Here is a 20,088-nt window from a genome sequence, read left to right as displayed (position 1 = left end):
TTAGACACAGTGCACATATGTGTAAATCTCTGGCTGTCTAAGGTGTGTGTGTGTTGGGTCTGTGGTAACCCCTTGTGGCTCATGTTAGTGCTCTGGCTGTGATGAACATTGATAATGACCCTGTAGAATCCTGATAGTGTTTTCGCACTGATCCTCTAATGGTGTGTGTGTGCTAATGTCTGCAGTTATTATCATCCCTGTCACACACACAGCTCTGCTATTGGGAGAGGGAGAGAGCTGCGAATAGCTGCGAGGGGGGGAGAGAGCTGGGAGAATAGCTGCGAGGGGGAGGGAGAGCTGCGAGAATAGCTGCGAGGGGGAGAGAGAGCTGAGAGGGGGAGAGTTACGAGAATAGCTGCGAGTGGGGGGAGAGAGCTGCGAGGGGGAGTTACGAGAATAGCTGCGAGTGGGGGGAGAGAGCTGCGAGGGAGTTACGAGAAAAGCTGCGAGGGGGAGAGAGATCTGAGAGAATAGCTGTGAGGGGGAGATCTGAGAGAATAGCTGTGAGGGGGAGAGATCTGAGAGAATAGCTGTGAGGGGGAGAGATCTGAGAGAATAGCTGCGAGGGGGAGAGAGATCTGAGAGAATAGCTGCGAGGGGGGGAGAGAGCTGGGAGAATAGCTGCGAGGGGGAGGGAGAGCTGCGAGAATAGCTGCGAGGGGGAGAGAGAGCTGAGAGGGGGAGAGTTACGAGAATAGCTGCGAGTGGGGGGAGAGAGCTGCGAGGGGGAGTTACGAGAATAGCTGCGAGTGGGGGGAGAGAGCTGCGAGGGAGTTACGAGAAAAGCTGCGAGGGGGAGAGAGATCTGAGAGAATAGCTGCGAGGGGGAGATCTGAGAGAATAGCTGCGAGGGGGAGAGATCTGAGAGAATAGCTGCGAGGGGGAGAGAGAGCTGAGAGAATAGCTGCGAGGGGGAGAGCTGCGAGGGGGAGGGAGAGCTGCGAGAATAGCTGTGAGGGGGAGAGAGAGCTGAGAGGGGGAGAGAGAGCTGCGAGGGGGAGAGAGAGCTGAGAGGGGGAGAGAGAGCTGAGAGGGGGAGAGAGAGCTGCGAGGGGGAGAGAGAGCTGCGAGGGGGAGAGAGAGCTGCGAGGGGGAGAGAGAGCTGCGAGGGGGAGAGAGAGCTGCGAGGGGGAGAGAGAGCTGCGAGGGGGAGAGAGAGCTGCGAGGGGGAGAGAGAGCTGCGAGGGGGAGAGAGAGCTGCGAGGGGGAGAGTTACGAGAATAGCTGCGAGGGGGAGAGTTACGAGAATAGCTGCGAGGGGGAGAGTTACGAGAATAGCTGCGAGGGGGAGAGTTACGAGAATAGCTGCGAGGGGGAGAGTTACGAGAATAGCTGCGAGGGGGAGAGTTACGAGAATAGCTGCGAGGGGGAGAGTTACGAGAATAGCTGCGAGGGGGAGAGTTACGAGAATAGCTGCGAGGGGGAGAGTTACGAGAATAGCTGCGAGGGGGAGAGTTACGAGAATAGCTGCGAGGGGGAGAGTTACGAGAATAGCTGCGAGGGGGAGAGTTACGAGAATAGCTGCGAGGGGGAGAGTTACGAGAATAGCTGCGAGGGGGGGGGAGAGTTACGAGAATAGCTGCGAGGGGGGGGGAGAGTTACGAGAATAGCTGCGAGGGGGGGGGAGAGTTACGAGAATAGCTGCGAGGGGGGGGGAGAGTTACGAGAATAGCTGCGAGGGGGGGGGGAGAGCTGCGAGAATAGCTGCGAGGGGGGGAGAGAGCTGCGAGAATAGCTGCGAGGGGGGGAGAGAGCTGCGAGAATAGCTGCGAGGGGGGGAGAGAGCTGCGAGAATAGCTGCGAGGGGGGGAGAGAGCTGCGAGAATAGCTGCGAGGGGGAGAGAGAGCTGCGAGAATAGCTGCGAGGGGGAGAGAGCTGCGAGAATAGCTGCGAGGGGGAGAGGGAGCTGCGAGGGGGAGGGAGAGCTACGAGAATAGCTGCGAGGGGGAGAGAGAGCTGCGAGGGGGAGTTACGAGAATAGCTGCGAGGGGGAGAGAGTGCTGCGAGAATAGCTGCGAGGGGGAGAGAGTGCTGCGAGAATAGCTGCGAGGGGGAGAGAGAGCTGCGAGAATAGCTGCGAGGGGGAGAGAGAGCTGCGAGAATAGCTGCGAGGGGGAGAGAGAGCTGCGAGAATAGCTGCGAGGGGGAGAGAGAGCTGCGAGGGAGTTGCGATCTGAGAATAGCTGCGAGGGGGAGAGAGCTGCGAGAATAGCTGCGAGGGGGAGAGAGCTGCGAGGGAGTTGCGATCTGAGAATAGCTGCGAGGGGGAGAGATCTGAGAGAATAGCTGCGAGGGGGGGAGAGAGCTGAGAATAGCTGCGAGGGGGAGAGAGAGCTGCGAGGGGGAGGGAGAGCTACGAGAATAGCTGTGAGGGGGAGAGAGAGCTGCGAGGGGGAGCTACGAGAATAGCTGCGAGGGGGAGAGAGAGCTGCGAGGGAGTTGCGATCTGAGAATAGCTGCGAGGGGGAGAGATCTGAGAATAGCTGCGAGGGGGAGAGAGAGCTGAGAATAGCTGCGAGGGGGATAGAGAGCTGCGAGGGGGAGGGAGAGCTACGAGAATAGCTGTGAGGGGGAGAGAGCTGCGAGGGGGAGCTGCGAGAATAGCTGCGAGGGGGAGAGAGCTGCGAGAATAGCTGCGAGGGGGAGAGAGCTGCGAGAATAGCTGCGAGGGGGAGAGAGCTGCGAGAATAGCTGCGAGGGGGAGAGGAATGGAGAGCGAAATGTAGGGATAAAGAGGGAGTGAGGGGACTGGGGTTAGTTGAGGGGCAGAGGGAGACTGAAATGGATGGAGTGGGCTAGAGAAAAATATGGAGGGAAGAAGAGAGGAAGTGAGGGGGCTGGGGATAGCTTACAGTGAGAAGCTGAGGGGGAGAGAGAAATGGAGGTATAGAGGTAAAGACAGATAAATGGAGAGAGGGAGTGAGGGGGCTGGCGATGGGTATAGCTAGGAAGCAGGAGCATGGGGACACTTTCTGTGTGTGGGTATGTGTGTTTGCATAGCATGTTGAGGATGTGCTAATATTGGACACCCCTCTTTTGAGAGTGGGCCATAGCCTTGGCTCCCTGAGCGGCGCTGTCTTCACGCCCCATAAGAATCTACAACGCCATGATGATGGCATTCTGTTACACTGCCACCAGTGGGGAAGAGAATTAACTGCAGTGACTGAAATAGGAGAGGGGAGATGGAGAAGGCGAGAGAGACTGAGAGGGGGTTTGTGTGTGTGGTGCCAGGGTAAGGCTGGAGGGGTGACAGGTGGCACAGTTTTTCCCTAGAGGATAAACCAGTGGAGGGGAAAATTCAACCTCCTTCCTCTCCTCCTATCTCATTTTCCCTCCTCCCCTATCCGATCTCTCTCCTCATATACCCCTTCTCATCCTTCTTTTCATTGACAATGTTTCCTTCCCTCCTTTCTCCTTCAGGCCCTGTTCCATACTATCACCAACTCCTTTCGTTTCAAATCGTCCCCTTTTCCTTTTCACACTTTTCTTTTTTTATTCCACCTCTCCTTTCTTCTCTCCTTCCCCTCTTTCCTCAGTAGCTCACTCAGTGGAGTGTGGAGTGTTTGGGGGTGAAACAGCCCATGTTTGGTTTGGCTCCACGGTGAAGTGAACGGTCTCCTCATGGGCTGACTGTGTAATTATCTGGGAGCTATACAGAAAGACTCATGTGAAGACCAAATTACAGCAGAGGAACTTGTTGATGCAATTAAAGCCTTTAAGTCCCGGAAAACTCCAGGGCTGGATGGCATACCAGATGAGGTATACCAAACCTTTTTTGATGTACCCAGAGGACCGTTATTATCATGTTTTAACCTCTCCTATAAAAATGGTAGATTATCCAATACTGAACAAGAAGGTCTGATTTCATTATTACTGAAACAGGACCCAAGTGGTAAATATAAAGATCAAGGCCAATTCTAGCAGTGCTTAGATTTAAAAAGGTAATGTTGGATATTATTGATCCGAATCAGATAGGTTTTTTACAAGGACGATACATGCAGTTTGCATCACATCCGGCCGTGATTGGGAGTCCCATAGGGCGGCGAACAATTGGCCCAGCGTCGTCCGGTTTTGGCCGGGTTAGGCCGTCATTATAAATAAGAATTTGTTCTTAACTGACTTGCCTAGTTAAATAAAGGTTCAAAATAAATGTAAAAATCTACATTGCAGATAATATGAGATGAGCACTGGAAATGAAAATCTGGGAAACCAGGCCTGGTATTCATAGCTGACTTTGAAAAGGTTTAACGTACGACTGGAATTTATATATAAATGCCTGGAATGTTTCAATTTTGGAGAATCACTTATACAATGGGTTAAAGTTATGTATAGTAACCCTAGGTATGAACTGGTCAATAATGACTACTTCTCAGAAAGTAATAAACTGCCAAGAGGCGTAAAACAAGGTTGTCCACTATCGGCATATCTATTTATTATGGCCATCGAAATGTTAGCTATTAAAATCAGATCCAACAATTAGTATCAAGGGCCTAGAAATCCAGGGCTTAAAAACAAATGTCATTATTCATGTTTTCATTTAAATCCACAATTAGAATCCCTCCACAGCCTCATAGATGATCTAGATACTTTTTCTAACCTTTCTCGATTACAATCAAATTATGGTGTGTGTACTATATTACATATTGGATCACAAAAATATACCACTTTTACATTACCGTGTAGTCTACCAATAAAATGGTCTACCGGTGAAGTGAACATACTTAGAGTGGGGAGAAGATGTATTTGATACACTGCCGATTTTGCAGGTTTTCCTACTTACAAAGCATGTAGAGGTCTGTAATTTTTATCATGGGTACACTTCAACTGTGGGAGACGGAATCTAAAACCAAAATCCAGAAAATCACATTGTATGATTTTTAAGTAATTAATTTGCATTGTATTGCATGACATAAGTATTTGATACATCAGAAAAGCAGACCTTAATATTTGGTACAGAAACCTTTGTTTGCAATTACAGAGATCATACGTTTCCTGTAGTTCTTGACCAGGTTTGCACACACTGCAGCAGGGATTTTGGCCCACTCCTCCATACAGACCTTCTCCAGATCCTTCAGGTTTCGGGGCTGTTGCTGGGCAATACGGACTTTCAGCTCCCTCCAAAGATTTTCTATTGGGTTCAGGTCTGGAGACTGGCTAGGCCACTCCAGGACCTTGAGATGCTTCTTACAGAGCCACTCCTTAGTTGCCCTGGCTGTGTGTTTCGGGTTGTTGTCCTGCTGGAAGACCCAGCCACGACCCATCTTCAATGCTCTTACTGAGGGAAGGAGGTTGTTGGCCAAGATCTCGCGAAACATGGCCCCATCCATCCTCCCCTCAATACGGTGCAGTCGTCCTGTCCCCTTTGCAGAAAAGCATTCCCAAAGAATGATGTTTCCACCTCCATGCTTCACGGTTGGGATGGTGTTCTTGGGGTTGTACTCATCCTTCTTCTTCCTCCAAACACGGCGAGTGGAGTTTAGACCAAAAAGCTCTATTTTTGTCTCATCAGACCACATGACCTTCTCCCATTCCTCCTCTGGATCATCCAGATGGTCATTGGCAAACTTCAGACGGGCCTGGACATGCGCTGGCTTGAGCAGGGGGACCTTGCGTGCGCTGCAGGATTTTAATCCATGACGGCGTAGTGTGTTACTAATGGTTTTCTTTGAGACTGTGGTCCCAGCTCTCTTCAGGTCATTGACCAGGTCCTGGCGTGTAGTTCTGGGCTAATCCCTCACCTTCCTCATGATCATTGATGCCCCACAAGGTGAGAGTTGCATGGATCCCCAGACCGAGGGTGATTGACCGTCATCTTGAACTTCTTCCATTTTCTAATAATTGCGCCAACAGTTGTTGCCTTCTCCCCAAGCTGCTTGCCTATTGTCCTGTAGCCCATCCCAGCCTTGTGCAGGACTACAATTTTATCCCTGATGTCCTTACACAGCTCTCTGGTCTTGGCCATTGTGGAGAGGTTGGAGTCTGTTTGATTGAGTGTGTGGACAGGTGGCTTTTATACAGGTAACGAGTTCAAACAGGTGCAGTTAATACAGGTAATGAGTGGAGAACAGGAAGGCTTCTTAAAGAAAAACTAACAGGTCTGTGAGAGCCGGAATTCTTACTGGTTGGTAGGTGATCAAATACTTATGTCATGCAGTAAAATGCAAATTAATTTCTTAATAATCATACAATGTGATTTTCTGGATTTGTTTCAGATTCCGTCTCTCACAGTTGAAGTGTACCTATGATAAAAAATTACAGACCTCTACATGCTTTGTAAGTAGGAAAACCTGCAAAATCGGCAGTATAAAATACTTGTTCTCCCCACTGTACATATGAGATGAGTAATGTAGGGTATGTAAACATTATATAAAGTGGCATTGTTTAAAGTGGCTAGTGATACATTTATTACATACATTTGTCCATTATTAAAGTGGCTAGAGTTGAGTCAGTATGTTGGTAGCAGCCACTCAATGTTAGTGATGGCTGTTTAACAGTCTGATGGCCTTGAGATAGAAGCTGTTTTTCAGTCTCTCGGTCCCCGCTGTGATGCACCTGTACTGACCTCGCCTTCTGGATGAAAGCGGGGTGAACAGGCCATGGCTCGGGTGGTTGTTGTCCTTGATGATCTTTTTGGCCTTCCTGTGACATCGGGTGGTGTAGGTGTCCTGGAGGGCAGGTAGTTTGCCCCCGGTGATGCGTTGTGCATACCTCACTACCCTCTGGAGAGCCTTACGGTTGTGGGCGGAGCAGTTGCTATACCAGGCGGTGATACAGCCCGACAGGATGCTCTCGATTGTGCATCTGTAAAGGTTTGTGAGTGTTTTTGGGGACAAGCCATTTCTTCAGCCTCCTGAGGTTGAAGAGGCGCTGCTGCGCCTTCTTCACCATGCTGTCTGTGTGGGTGGACCATTTTAGTTTGTCCGTGATGTGTACGCCGAGGAACTTAACTTTCCACCTTCTCCACTACTATCCTGTCGATGTGGATAAAGGGCTGCTCCCTCTGCTGTTTCCTGAAGTCCACGATCATCTCCTTTTTTTTTATTGACATTGAGTGTGATGTTATTTTTCTGACACCACACTCCGAGGGCCCTCACCTCACCTGTAGGCTGTCTCGTTGTTGTTGGTAATCAAGCCTACCACCGTAGTGTCGTCTGCAAACTTGATGATTGAGTTGGAAACGTGAGAGGGCTGAGAACAGCCCTGCGAACAGGAGAGGGCTGAGAAAGCACCCTTGTGGGGCCCCAGTATTGAGGATCAGCGGGGTGAAGATGTTGTTACCTACCCTCACCACCTGGGGGGCGGCCCGTCAGGAAGTCCAGGACCCAGTTGCACAGGGCTGGGTCGAGACCCAGGGCTTAATGACGAGTTTGGAGGGTGCTATGGTGTTGAATGCTGAGCTGTAGTCGATGAACAGCATTCTTACATAGGTATTCCTCTTGTCCAGATGGGTTAGGGCAGTGTGATTGCGATTGCTTCGTCTGTGGACGTATTGGGGCGGTAAGCAAATTGGAGTGGATCTAGGGTGTCAGGTAGGGTGGAGGTGATATGGTCTTTGACGTCTCTCAAAGCACTTCATGATGACGGAAGTGAGTGCTACGGGGCGGTAGTCATTTAGCTCAGTTACCTTAGCTTTCTTGGGAACATGAACAATGGTGGCCCTCTTGAAGCATGTGGGAACAGCAGACTGGGATAAGGATTGGTTGAATATGTCCGTAAACAACCCAGCCAGCTGGTCTGCACATTCTCTGAGGACGCGGCCGGGGATGCTGTCTGGGCCTGCAGCCTTGCGAGGGTTAACACGTTTAAATGTTTTACTCACGTCGGCTGCAGTGAAGGAGAGTCCGCAGGTTTTGGTAGTGGGCTGTGTCAGTGGCACTGTATTGTCCTCAAAGCGAGCAAAGAAGTTGTTTTAGTTTGTCTGGGAGCAAGACATTGTAGTACGCGATGGGGCTGGTTTTTCTTTTGTAGTCCGTGATTGACTGTAGACCCTGCCACATACCTCTCGTGTCTGAGCCGTTGAATTGCAACTCTACTTTGTCTCTATACTGACGCTTAGCTTGTCTGATTGCCTTGCGGAGGGAATTGCTACACTGTTTGTATTCGGTCATGTTTCCGGTCACCTTGCCCTGATTCAAAGCAGTGGTTCACGCTTTCAGTTTTGCGCGAATGCTGCCATCAATCCACGGTTTCTGGTTGGGGAAGGTTTTAATAGACGCTGTGGGTACATCACCACCGATGCACTTGCTAATGAACTCGCTCACCGAATCAGCGTGTTCATCAATGTTGTTGTTCGACGCTATGCGGAACATATCCCAGTCCACGTGATCGAAGCAATCTTGAAGCGTGGAATCAGATTGGTCGGACCAGCGTTGAACAGACCTGAGCACGGGTGCTTCCTGTTTTAGTTTCTGTCTATAGGCTGGCTGCAACAAAATGGAGTCGTGGTCAGCTTTTCCGAAAGAAGGGCGGGGAAGGGCTTTATATGCGTCGCGGAAGTGAGAATAACAATGATCCAGGGTTTTGCCAGCCCGGGTCGCGCAATCGATATGCTGGTAAAATTTAGGGAGCCTTGTTTTCAGATTAGCCTTGTTAAAATCCCCAGCTACAATAGATGCAGCCTCAGGATACGTGGTTTCCAGTTTACATAGAGTCAAATTAAGTTATTTCAGGGCCGTCTGTGTCTGCTTGGGGGGAATATACACAACTGTGATTATAATCGAAGAGAATTCTCTTGGTAGATAATGCGGTTGGCATTTGATTGTAAGGAATTCTAAGTCAGGGGAACAAAAGGACTTGAGTTCCCGTATGTTGTTATGATCACACCACGTCTCATTAATCATAAGGCATACACCCCCGCCCTTCTTCTTACCAGAGAGATGCTTGATTCTGGCGGCGCGATGCGTGAAGAAACCAGGTGTCTGTACCGACTCCGATAGCGTGTCTCGAATGAGCCATGTTTCCGTGAAACAAAGAACGTTACAGTCTCTGATGTCTCTCTGGAAGGCAACCCTTGCTCGGATTTAGTCTACCTTGTTGTCAAGAGACTGGACATTGGCTAGTAGTATGCTCGGGATCGGTGCGCAATGTGCACGCCTACGGAGCCTGACAAGTTTACCGCTCCGTCTGCCCCTTCTGCGGCACCGTTGTTTTGGGTTACCGGCTGGGAACCTATCCATTGTTCTGGGTGGAGGACCAAACAGAGGATCCGCTTCGGGAAAGTCGTATTCCTGGTCGTAATGTTGGTGAGTTGCCGTTGCTCTTATAGTTCCTCCCGACTGTATGTAATAAAACCTAAGATTTCCTGGGGTAACAATGTTAGAAATAACACACAAAAAAAACTAAATACTACATAGTTTCCTAGGAACGCGAAGCAAGGCGGCCATCTCTGTCGGCGCCGGACCATACTCCTTTACAGCGTTCCAACGGGTTGAGCCACCCAAAAGGTGGCTCCATCTGTGACATTTCAAGCTAGCTTTGGAGTTTTTTTGTTTAAAATGTCTTATCGTTGTTGCATTGTCGAGAAGGAAACGGCAAGTGATCGTTTCGTATACCATGCGTATCCTGTATATATGACTATTAAAACTGGAAACTTGAGTGAGCTTACTGTATGTTCTTAACTCCGTTACAATAGGCTAGCTGATGGCTGATGCTAGCAGATGGAAAGGCTAATGCTAATTGATGACTGGTAGCTGATGCTAGCTGATGGCTAGTGCTCCAGTGGTTGATGTCTAATGCTAGCTGGCAGCCATATAGCCACATCTGAGTGGCTGAAGGGGAAGTCATATAATGAAGTGAGCCTCTGTTCCCAGATGGTGCTGATGTGGAGTGGTCCCCTGACGGTTAAGGGGGTTACAGAGGGGTACAGGGGGGTGCAGGAAGAGCCTGTGTGTTTTTGGCAGGGCAGCGGGGATAAAGGGAGCTCATTTCACACCCCTTTATTTGCACAGGTCCCAGGAGAGTGACATTATCAACTCCACCGGCTGGTTCACACACGCATGGAAATCACATTACACTTAACAGCCCTTCAGATGCAACAATGTGCTTGAGAGATAATGCTGAACGTGTGTGTTTTTGTATTTGGCATCTATTCCCATGCCCTGTTGGTACAAAACGGAGTCTGTTTTGATAACGATGATGGCGTTCATGACACTGACGCTGACAATGACGACGTTGACTGTGATGACCTTGACTTATGGCCATGATGTTGATGATTACGACGATGACAATGAAATGGAGGACGATGATGAGTCGTCAACCATTATTCCAATGACATGTGTGCCCTCCCCCCCCTGCAGGTGCACCGTCGGTCAGCTGAGAGACTGCGTAACCTGTGCTGCGCCAACCGAGGCACCTTCATCAAGGTGGGTCAACACCTGGGAGCCCTTGACTACCTCCTACCTGAGGAGTACACCTCCACCCTCAAAGTCCTGCACAGCAGAGCACCGCAGAGCTCTATGGAGGAGATTCAGCAGGTCATCAGAGAAGACCTGGGGAAGGAGGTAGGCCTGGGGGGCGGGTGGGCTCCGGCATGTGTGGTAGATCCTGGAGTAGATGTGTGTGTATGTTTATTGATTGTGGATATGGGGACAGTGTAGTTTTTCAGCTTTGTTTAGCATTTTATCCCACTATGAACTAAACCAGTGGGAATATTGTCTGGTGAAAAGCTTGGTAAATCAGGCTCTTGGTTCTGAAAGCACATTGGTTCTAAATAAGAACTGTTGGTTCCAGAAGCGTTTTGGTTATACTGTAGATGGGTCTTGTGTCTGTTTTGTTATGACAGGCTTTTAGACTGTGTCTGAGACGAGGTAATTGTTCTGTTATTTGGGCACGACTTTCCTTGGTCCCTCTGTCACTTTCTGATCTCGGTGTGCGCGCGTGTGTGTGTGCGATTGTTAGATGGTCCTGTCATGGTTAGTTGGGTTCACTGCAGCAGCCAAATTATCCCTCAGTCTCTCCTTTCTTTTCTACTCCTCCATCTCTCTCTATCCACGCACGCATGCGCACCTCTGTTTACGACGGAGTTGTCAGTTGAAAGCCAAAGCTGTTTCCCACGTCCCCTGGCTCTATTTAGATCAGGCATTATTGATCGCACAGAGAGGTGTAGCTTGGAGGCAGACAGACAGGTAGTGTTTCTCTCTTACAGCAAAACACTGATCCTGGACCTGCTCCTAGAGATACTACCAGACTAGTCTTCCAGAGAAATGTATTTTAGTTAATTGGACATTTTTAAAACTAAATTCAAGATGGAAGGGAAATAGAAGACAACGTAGAGAAGTTGGTTTTGGAAAGCTGCTGTCCAATGAATGAGTCTGATTGCAGATAATTGATCCTGTGATGGCATCATCCAGCCAGAGGCACTGTACTAAAGACTTAAGCAGACTTCTGCTTAACATTTAAAGGCTGCCAGGCTTAACTTAATTTGTCCTGAGATTTTCATTAAACATGTGTTAGCTACAGTATGTGAGTCAGAGGAGGAATTTAAGTTCATCTTTCATGCCTGACAGATTTCTGCTTCCTTACTCCTGAGGTGCTGACCTGTTGCACCCTCGACAACCACTGTGATTATTATCATCTATGAACATTTGAACATCTTGGCCATGTTCTGTTATAATCTCCACCCGGCACAGCCAGAAGAGGACTGGCCACCCCTCATTGCCTGGTTCCTCTCTAGGTTTCTTCCTAGGTTCTGGCCTTTCTAGGGAGTTTTTCCTAGCCACCGTGCTTCTACACCGGCATTGCTTGCTGTTTGGGGTTTTAGGCTGGGTTTCTGTACGGCACTTTGTGACATCAGCTGGTGTAAGAAGGGCTATATAAAATAAACTTGATTTGATTTAACTTTGTTCAGTTGTCAATAAATGCCAGACATGTTCATTGTGAATTTTTTAAGTTTCAACAGCTGTCTACTGTATTATAAATTCTTTCCAACGGACAAATTATTGGTAATTAGAAAACTACATCAACATTTCGTTGTCACTCGTCTGTTGTTCCTCATATGGTTAGAAAAGTTTCAACTCTTTTAAGCGTGTGTGTGTGTGTGTTGCAGGTCTGCTGCGGCAGATATTACATTGTCTATGTTTCCAGCCAGCTTATGAAGTCAAATCAGGGTAGGCTATTTGTGTGAGAAGGCATTCATTGGCAGGCCTATTCTAGATTTTTCCCGGCACTCACATCATCGTTCAGTGCCTCGGAAGAGATTAAGGTTGTACGAGCAGCAAGGCGTGACATCCACACACATTTCCTGCTCCTGAATATGTGTAAATACCTTCTCTCTAAATACAGGGTAGGGAATTATCAATGTGTTTCCTCTGATAGTCCTGACACACACACTGTGTGTGTGTTTCGCGCCACACACAATATGAGTGTCAGGTATCACAACGACAGTAAGGGACTGGTACTTTAGATAGATAGCTGAATTGTTTTTACCCTGGGTGAGTGGTACTAAAACATACCAGTGACATTTTGTAATTATACTATAGCATTGATGTGCTGAGGTCGTGAACTCTGTCACATGGTCGTGGACAAGGCCTAAGTCATTATGTTCAGAGGGCCTACAGTGTGTTTCATGCAGGTTTACTGCTTAAGACATCACTTCCTGAGAGCGGACTAGGGGCAGATTTTTGAACTCCTGCTCTCTCTCTCTGTACGTTTCTTTTTAATCCTCCAGATTTACCAAATGCACCACCAAAATACAACATTTTACCCTCCTTTTCTGTTAAAAGCCAGAACACTTCTCGCTCTAGCAGACTGTTAAGACCTGCACCCTTTGCTGTAGCATCCGTGAAGAAGGTGTGCCTCTTGGAGAAATTATACTTGTATCGTTTTGGCTGTAAAAGTCCATGTTTTTATGATTTTTAGATTAATATGAGAGAAGTGTGCTTGAATTAGGAGTTGTTCAGACTTCAAGTTGGCTCAAAATAGGCTATTGCTGCTGTGGCAGGAAGGGAGCGTTCAGTGGCTGGCAGGAGTGTGTTTGTTTTTCGATTAGTTTGTTTAGTGTGTGTTTGTGTTTTGCCGCTGCTCCCTCATGCACAACCTCTTTACTGACTGAGTGAACCACATTAATCAGAGTGTCTCACACATACACTCACACATCAAGGGACTTATGGAGAAGGAGGGGTGAAGTATGATAGAGGGAGGAGCACCACGTAGTGACTTCAGAAAGTAGTCACACCCCTTTTTCCATATTTTGTTGTGGAAAATCTAAAATGTATTAAATAGAGATTTTTTTTTTTGTTACTGGCCTACACACAATACCTCATGTCAAAGTGGAATTATGTTTTTTTTTTTTATGTTTACAAATGAATTAAAAATGAAAAGCTGAAATGTCTTTAGTCAATAAGTATTCAACCCCTTTGTTATGACATCCTAAATAAGTTCAGGAGGTCACAAAATTTGCATGGACAATAATAGTATTTAACAGTATTTTTTTATTGATTACCTTATCTCTGTCCCCCAAACATCTGTAAGGTCCCTCAGTCGAGCAATGAATTTCAACAAAGACCAGGGAGGGTTTTCAATGCCTTGCAAAGAATTGCACCTATTGGTAAATTAGTAAAAATTTCAAAAGCAGACTTTGAGCATGGTGAAGTTATTAATTACACTTTGGATGGTGTATCAATACACCCAATGGTGATTTTAAAACGGTTAGAGTTTAATGGCTGTGATAGGAGAACTCAGGATGGATCAAAAACATTGTAGTTACTCCACAATACTAACCTAATTGACAGAGTGAAAAGAAGGAAGCCTGTACAGAATAAAAATATTCCAAAACATGCATCCTGTTTGCAAGAAGGCACATTTTTGGGGGTAAATCCAATACGACAAATTATGGAGTACCACTCTCCATATTTTCAAGCATAGTGGTGGTTGCATCATATTATGGGTATGTTTAATCGTTTAGGACTGGGGAGTTTTTCAGGATAAAAAAGAAACGGAATGGAGCTAAGCACAGGTAAAATCCTTGAGGAACAAGACAATGAATGTTCCTGAGTGGCTGAGCTACAGTTTTGACTTACATCTAGCAGAAAATCCCAAGGCAAGACCTGAAAATGGTTCTCTAGCAATGATCAGCAACCAATTTGACAGAGCTTTGAAGAATTTTGAAAAGAATAATGGGTAAATGTTAGGCAATCCAGGTGTGGAAAGCTCTTAGAGACCTACCTAAAAAGTCTCACAGCTGTAATCGCTGCCAAAGGTGCTGCTACAATGTATTACTCACAAGTGTGAATACTTATGTAAATTAGATTTCTTTATTTCATTTTCAATCAATTTGCAAAAATGTCTAAACATGTTTTCACTTTGTCATTATGGGGTAATGTGTGTAGATTGGTGGGAAAACAAATCAATTTCATCCATTTTGAATTCAGGCTGTAACACAACAAAATGTGGAATATGTAAAGGGGTATGAATACTTTCTGAAGGCACTGTATGCTGCTGCCATAATTGTTTGATTATAGTGATTAATATTACAATTTGTTGCTGCTATATTGTTTATTACGATTATTATAACCATTTAGTATTTATTCTGCCACTTTTACCCCTGTTTACATGTACATTTCTTCCTCAATCACTCCAGCACCCTCTACATTGGAATAATGGTACTGCACTGACCTGTATATAAGACATGGCATTTTCGTGTTTCTTTTATTTTCTTCTGTCTCTTCTCTCACATTTCACTTGTTTTGTTTCTTATCTATATTACTACCTCTATTGTGCATTATTGGGGGAAAAGCTAGGCATTTCACTCTAGGGGAGAGTGGGGAAAGTTGAGCCATTTTTACATTCAGCATCACTGCGTCAAGGGAAATATACTATTCTTTCTAACAACAAAGATGTCTACATATGCACTGTGTACGAAACATTAAGAACACCTGCTCTTTCCATGACATAGACTGACCAGTTGAATCCAGGTGAAATCTATGATCCCTTATTTATGTCACTTGTTAAATCCACTTCAATCGCACAACTCGATATTAGGAATGTTTTGTACACTCAGTGTATTTCCGGATGTTGTGTATCCCTGGAAATAATCAGAATTCATGTAAACATGACAGTTTTGAAATCATAGTTTGTCCAAAAAAAGTGGTCTCTTGGCACAACTTACCCGGGTATGGGGTAAGTGGAGAATAGGGACAGGGTAAGTTGAGCTGCCTTGGGGACAGTGGGTGCTGGTTGATCAGTTTAATTCATGGAATGGGGGTGTGGTATATCGTAAATGTATGCATACCTTCAGATTTACACTGAGTGTAGAAAACATTAGGAATACCTTATGTTGAGGCGCACCCCCCTTTTCCCTGAGAACAGCCTCATTTCGTCGGGGCGTGGACTCTACAAGGTGTCAAATGTTCCACAGGGATGCTGGCCCATGTTGACTCCAATGCTTTCCACAGTTGTGTCAAGTTGGCTGGATGTCCATTGGGTGATGGACCATTCTTGATATTCACGGGAAACTGTTGAGCGTGAAAAACCCAGCAACGTTGCAGTTCTCGACACACTGAAACCGGTGTGCCTGGCACCTGTTACCATACCCCGTTCAAAGGCACTGAAGTATTTTGTCTTGCCCATTCACCCTTTGAATAGCACACATGCACCATCCATGTCTCAATTGTCTCAAGGTTTAAACATCCTTCTTTAACCCATTTCCTCCCCTTCATCTACACCTATTGAAGTGGATTTAACAAGTGACATCAATAATGGATCACAGCGCTCACATGGATTCACCTGGTCTGTCTATGCCATTGAAAGAGCAGGTGTTCCTAATGTTTTGTACCCTCAGTGTACATATCTCTCTGTTCAATATCACTTATTCTTCCATTTCTTGACCAGTTGTCTGGGACAGGGATATTGTTTCAATGTCCCAATTCGTAGGCAAGTTCTCATCATTTGAGGCTACTATGCCCATGAAGCTGGTCTCTTGAGATTCTTGATAGGTTTAGGAAGCTCAGACCTCGTGTGTCCCCTGCTACTCTATCATGGCCTCTCTTTTGTACAGGCACATGTTTACTTTTTTTGTCAGTGTACCTCTTCTGTGTCATTCAGTCAAAAAAAAAAATCAATCTCTTGCTGCTTGAATGAACATCTTCCCTTCTCTCACGTCCTTGGCTGCTCTCTCAAGAACCTCAAGGGGGGATACGCCCCTTGTTTTACATTTGTATACACAGGGCATGATGATGTCTGGTCTGTAACAATAACAATGCTCCATCTTGAGTTCATATTGCATGACACATTGCAAAAATACTATGCATGTCGGCCCAGATCCAGATTGGAGTTAAGCGTGCGTAAATGGAACATAATTTCCATTTTATGCGCTTTTCTCCCTCTCTTAAGCTTGAGCGTAGCATGCTATTCACCCACTATTCATGGCTGCTCCAATAAATGTTGTGGAGGAGGTGTGTGTGTATACAGATCCGCTGTATTCTGACCGTGACTTAATTCCCCCAATAATGGCACCACCTTTACGTGCGAGGAAACGATGAATAAGGTCTAGCAAATCCTACCGGTTCCAAGGTGGAAAAAGCATCAACTTTTTTCTTTTTCTGATTTGGAAATAACACCATGCACTGTAATTTACAACTTGATAAGATCTATTGATGAGAGCTAGGTAAGTGAGTAATCCGATTGGAGAAGGGGATTGTAAAATACACACAGCGATTGTTTTAAAATCATTTTTCCTTATGATCCCTGTATGTGAAACCAGCCATATGGAAGCAAACTGAAAATAATATCAACGTGATGTATTGCGTCGTGAAATAGGCTCGAAATAGCTGTAATGTTATTCAGAATTGTAATTGTGGGCCCTTTTTTTATAATTTGCGTGGATGAAATTTGGAGACCCAAGCTATAGGCTTCTGTAGGGCTGACCCTGCCGAGTTGATGTTTTACCGTTGTCATGTTACCGTTGTCAGTTCCATGATTAGGGAGAATTAGGGTCGATTTATAGGACTATTGTTGAACCCCTATTGTACACCTTTTTTTCATATTCCAATATTTCATGGATTGAACTTGAATTTGGCAACTTTCAGGATGAATCAACCCACTATTTATTATTCATCAATATACAGTATGTCATGCGTAAAGGTTCTCCAAATGATTCATACATACTTTCCTAACCCTAAAATGTGCCTAAGTAATCTACAAGATCAGAGTATTTTTTTAATCTACCAGTTGGTGCTGAAACGGAGACAAATGTGCATAGATGGCTCTATTTCATTGATCCCTATATTATGAACCTGTTCTGTCGACTAAATTATAATCAAAGTGCACCTTATTTAAAGAGCTGGCTTAAGATAAATGTACTGAAAACCCCTTTGAATGAAAACTCCAAGAAAATCTGTTGGCCAGCAAGTGGGAGGGTTTTCATTGGTTGAATGAAATATATTCTGAGTGTGCAAGGTAGCCACACCTGCAGAGCGCCTTACGCCGTAAGTCTGAATACCAAAGGGCCTCCCGAGTGGCGCAGTGGTCTAAGGCGCTGCATCGCAGTGCTAGCTGTGCCACTCGAGATTCCAGGTTCAAGTCCAGGCTCTGTCGCAGCTGGCCGCGACCGGAAGACCCATGGGGCGGCGCACAATTGGCCCAGCGTCGTCCGGGTTAGGGGAAGCTTTGGTTAGGGGAAGCTTTGGCCGGCACGAGCGACTCCTGTGGCTGGCCGGGTGCAGTGCACACTGACACGGTCGCCAGGTGTACTGTGTTTCCTCCGACACATTGATGCGGCTTGGGTTAAGTGGCATTGTGTCAAGAAGCAGTGCGGCTTTGTTGGGTTGTGTTTCGGAGGACGCACGGCTCTCGACCTTTGCCTTTCCCGAGTCCGTACGGGAGTTCCAGCAATGCGACAAGACAAGCCAAATTTCTGCTTTAATGTGCTATGGTGGCCATTGGCTCAACTTACCACATGGCAAACATTTTGACTATATTAGACCATGACAGTTAAGGATGAACTTTCATGCTTGGTTTTCAACTTCATATTTTAACTTATAAAGACCCAAGCTGATATATAAAACAATCTACTTTGGTTTGGATGCAAGCATCATGAAACCTATTACACAAATTAAATTGAATTTGTGAAAATCTTTTTTTGGACCCACTTTTTCCATGTGGTTTCTTCCTTCACAGACTCCATGAAATGAATGAACCTCTTCCTAAATATTTGCTCATGTGATTCATTTTGTGTATGGTTTCTTAGAAACAAGCGGTGGCTCAACTAACCCCACTCCCCCGTACTGTTTTACATGTGACAAAACGTGAAACTTGCAGCCAGCTGAGCATGTCAATGTACATCGTCTCCCTAATGGCGTGTGTGTCTTGCTGTTTTAGTCTTCAAGAGGTTGAACGGGATCTTAAGCACTTACAAACTTGTAACATATTGTACGACTTGGAAACATATTTTTTTTTTTAAATCTTCAGGACTTAACGTATCATACGTTGTACACAATTTCAACATTTTCCTGGACCCATTTTGGCTCGTGAGTGCAACTTTCAGAAGTGTATATAAAAACCTCTATCATCACTTTAATGATTGTATGTGGACTTGACATCCAGAGGTGATGCGTCAACTGTGAAGTCTGTTATAAACACACTAACTAATAAGATAAGGACCCCCCCCCCCCGCCCCCCTCCCTGTCTGTGTCCATCTGTGTCCGGTCACATCATTTAACACGGCCTGAGCGGTGCCAGCCCTCAGCCTTGGATAAAAGAGATGAACATGCTTTTATAAGGATCGGATTCCAAAATATCACCAACACATGTCAGTGTGCTTGGCAGCAGCGGGTTGTCTTGTTGTGTAGGGCTATACGAGTGTGACAAGATGGCTTCTGTTCCGCCCGACACACACCGCCTCCATCTACCCACGGCCACCAAAGAGGGCACGCTCACCCTGTCCTTCCTGTCTCCATATGGGCTCTTTGGGCTCTTCCTCTTGTGACTCACCATCCTCTTTCTCCCTGCCAAACGCTGGGGGTTAGCAAGTGACCTGCCATAGCCTAGGACAACCCCATCCTACACCACAGACTATCCTATACAACCCCATCCTACATATTTTACATTTACATTTTAGTAACTCTTTTCCAGAGTGACTGAGACTATCACAGTCGTAGTAATAAACATTTTCCTGAAGTCAGTACTAGTAAGAAAAGACAAGTGCGCGTAAAAAGACTGAGATGTCTTATTTAAAGTAAAGATTCACCCATTTTGAAAGTTATACTGTTTTTGTGCATCTCTGAGCGATGTTCTATCGATTCCCTGGGTCATTTCATGTTCTCATGTGTATCTGAGCTATTGCTGTTCAAGCAGACAGAAATTTGTCTGGTATGACGTAGCATTGCGATAAAGGCGCTCTTCTGACACATTTTTCCTATTTGTCTGCCACTTTAGCCCAGGGTGCATTGCATGGTGCCGTAGCGAATGTCAAACTCTGCAGTTTGAACAGTGTGAGATTGTAGACTCCTAAATTGATAGCTGTAAAATCACCTAAACAAACTGCACTAACTACTATTTCACGTTCTGGTATTGACTTTGCTATTATTGCGTGTAGCTATGTTTGCTAACTAGCTACCTACTTAGCTAGCCACCTACCTAGCTAGCCAGAAAGCCCATAGAGAGAGCATTGCATTGTGGTTTTTGTAGTCGACTTGAGCTGCAACAGATTTCCACAAATATGTTCACATGTTGCTACCAACCTTATTATAATGACAAAATTAAACACTTGTTCACAAAAGATATTGTCATATGTAAATGTTATTTAACACAGTCAATTATAGTAATGAGTGGTTTTGTGTGGATGTGTCCTTTTAAGATATTCTTTGAAGAGGTAAGGTTTTAGATGTTTTTGGAAGATGGGCAGGGACTTTGCTGTCCTAGCATCTGGGGCACCATTGGGTGCCAGGACAGAGAAGAGCTTTGACTGGGCTGAGCGGGAGCTAACCTCCCGTAGGGGTGGGACGGACAAGAGACCAGTGGTGTCAGAACGGAGTACTCTGGTTGAGATGTAGGGTTTGAGCATAGCCTGACAGTAGGGAGGGGCAGTTCCCCCTCGCCGCTTCGTAGGCAAGCACCATGTGGGCAGGTTGTCGGGCGGCTGGACATCACTAGTC

At 46.1% G+C, this 20,088-nt stretch overlaps 1 protein-coding gene across 1 annotated transcript in view; it reads left to right on the top strand.

Annotated features, from left to right (window-relative positions):
* adck1 (aarF domain containing kinase 1) overlaps positions 1-20,088 on the top strand; it is a 174,356-nt gene that overhangs the window by 61,354 nt on the left and 92,914 nt on the right. Inside the window, exon 4 of the mRNA XM_039009909.1 lies at positions 10,297-10,500. Within this exon, the coding sequence (XP_038865837.1) occupies positions 10,297-10,500 (204 nt within the window). The remainder of the gene's footprint in view (positions 1-10,296; positions 10,501-20,088) is intronic.

The sequence above is a fragment of the Salvelinus namaycush genome, chromosome 15 (genome assembly GCF_016432855.1).
Source record: "Salvelinus namaycush isolate Seneca chromosome 15, SaNama_1.0, whole genome shotgun sequence".
Lineage (NCBI taxonomy): Eukaryota > Metazoa > Chordata > Actinopteri > Salmoniformes > Salmonidae > Salvelinus > Salvelinus namaycush.
Note: the sequence above shows the minus strand (reverse complement) of the source record. Positions and strands in the feature narration are given on the sequence as shown.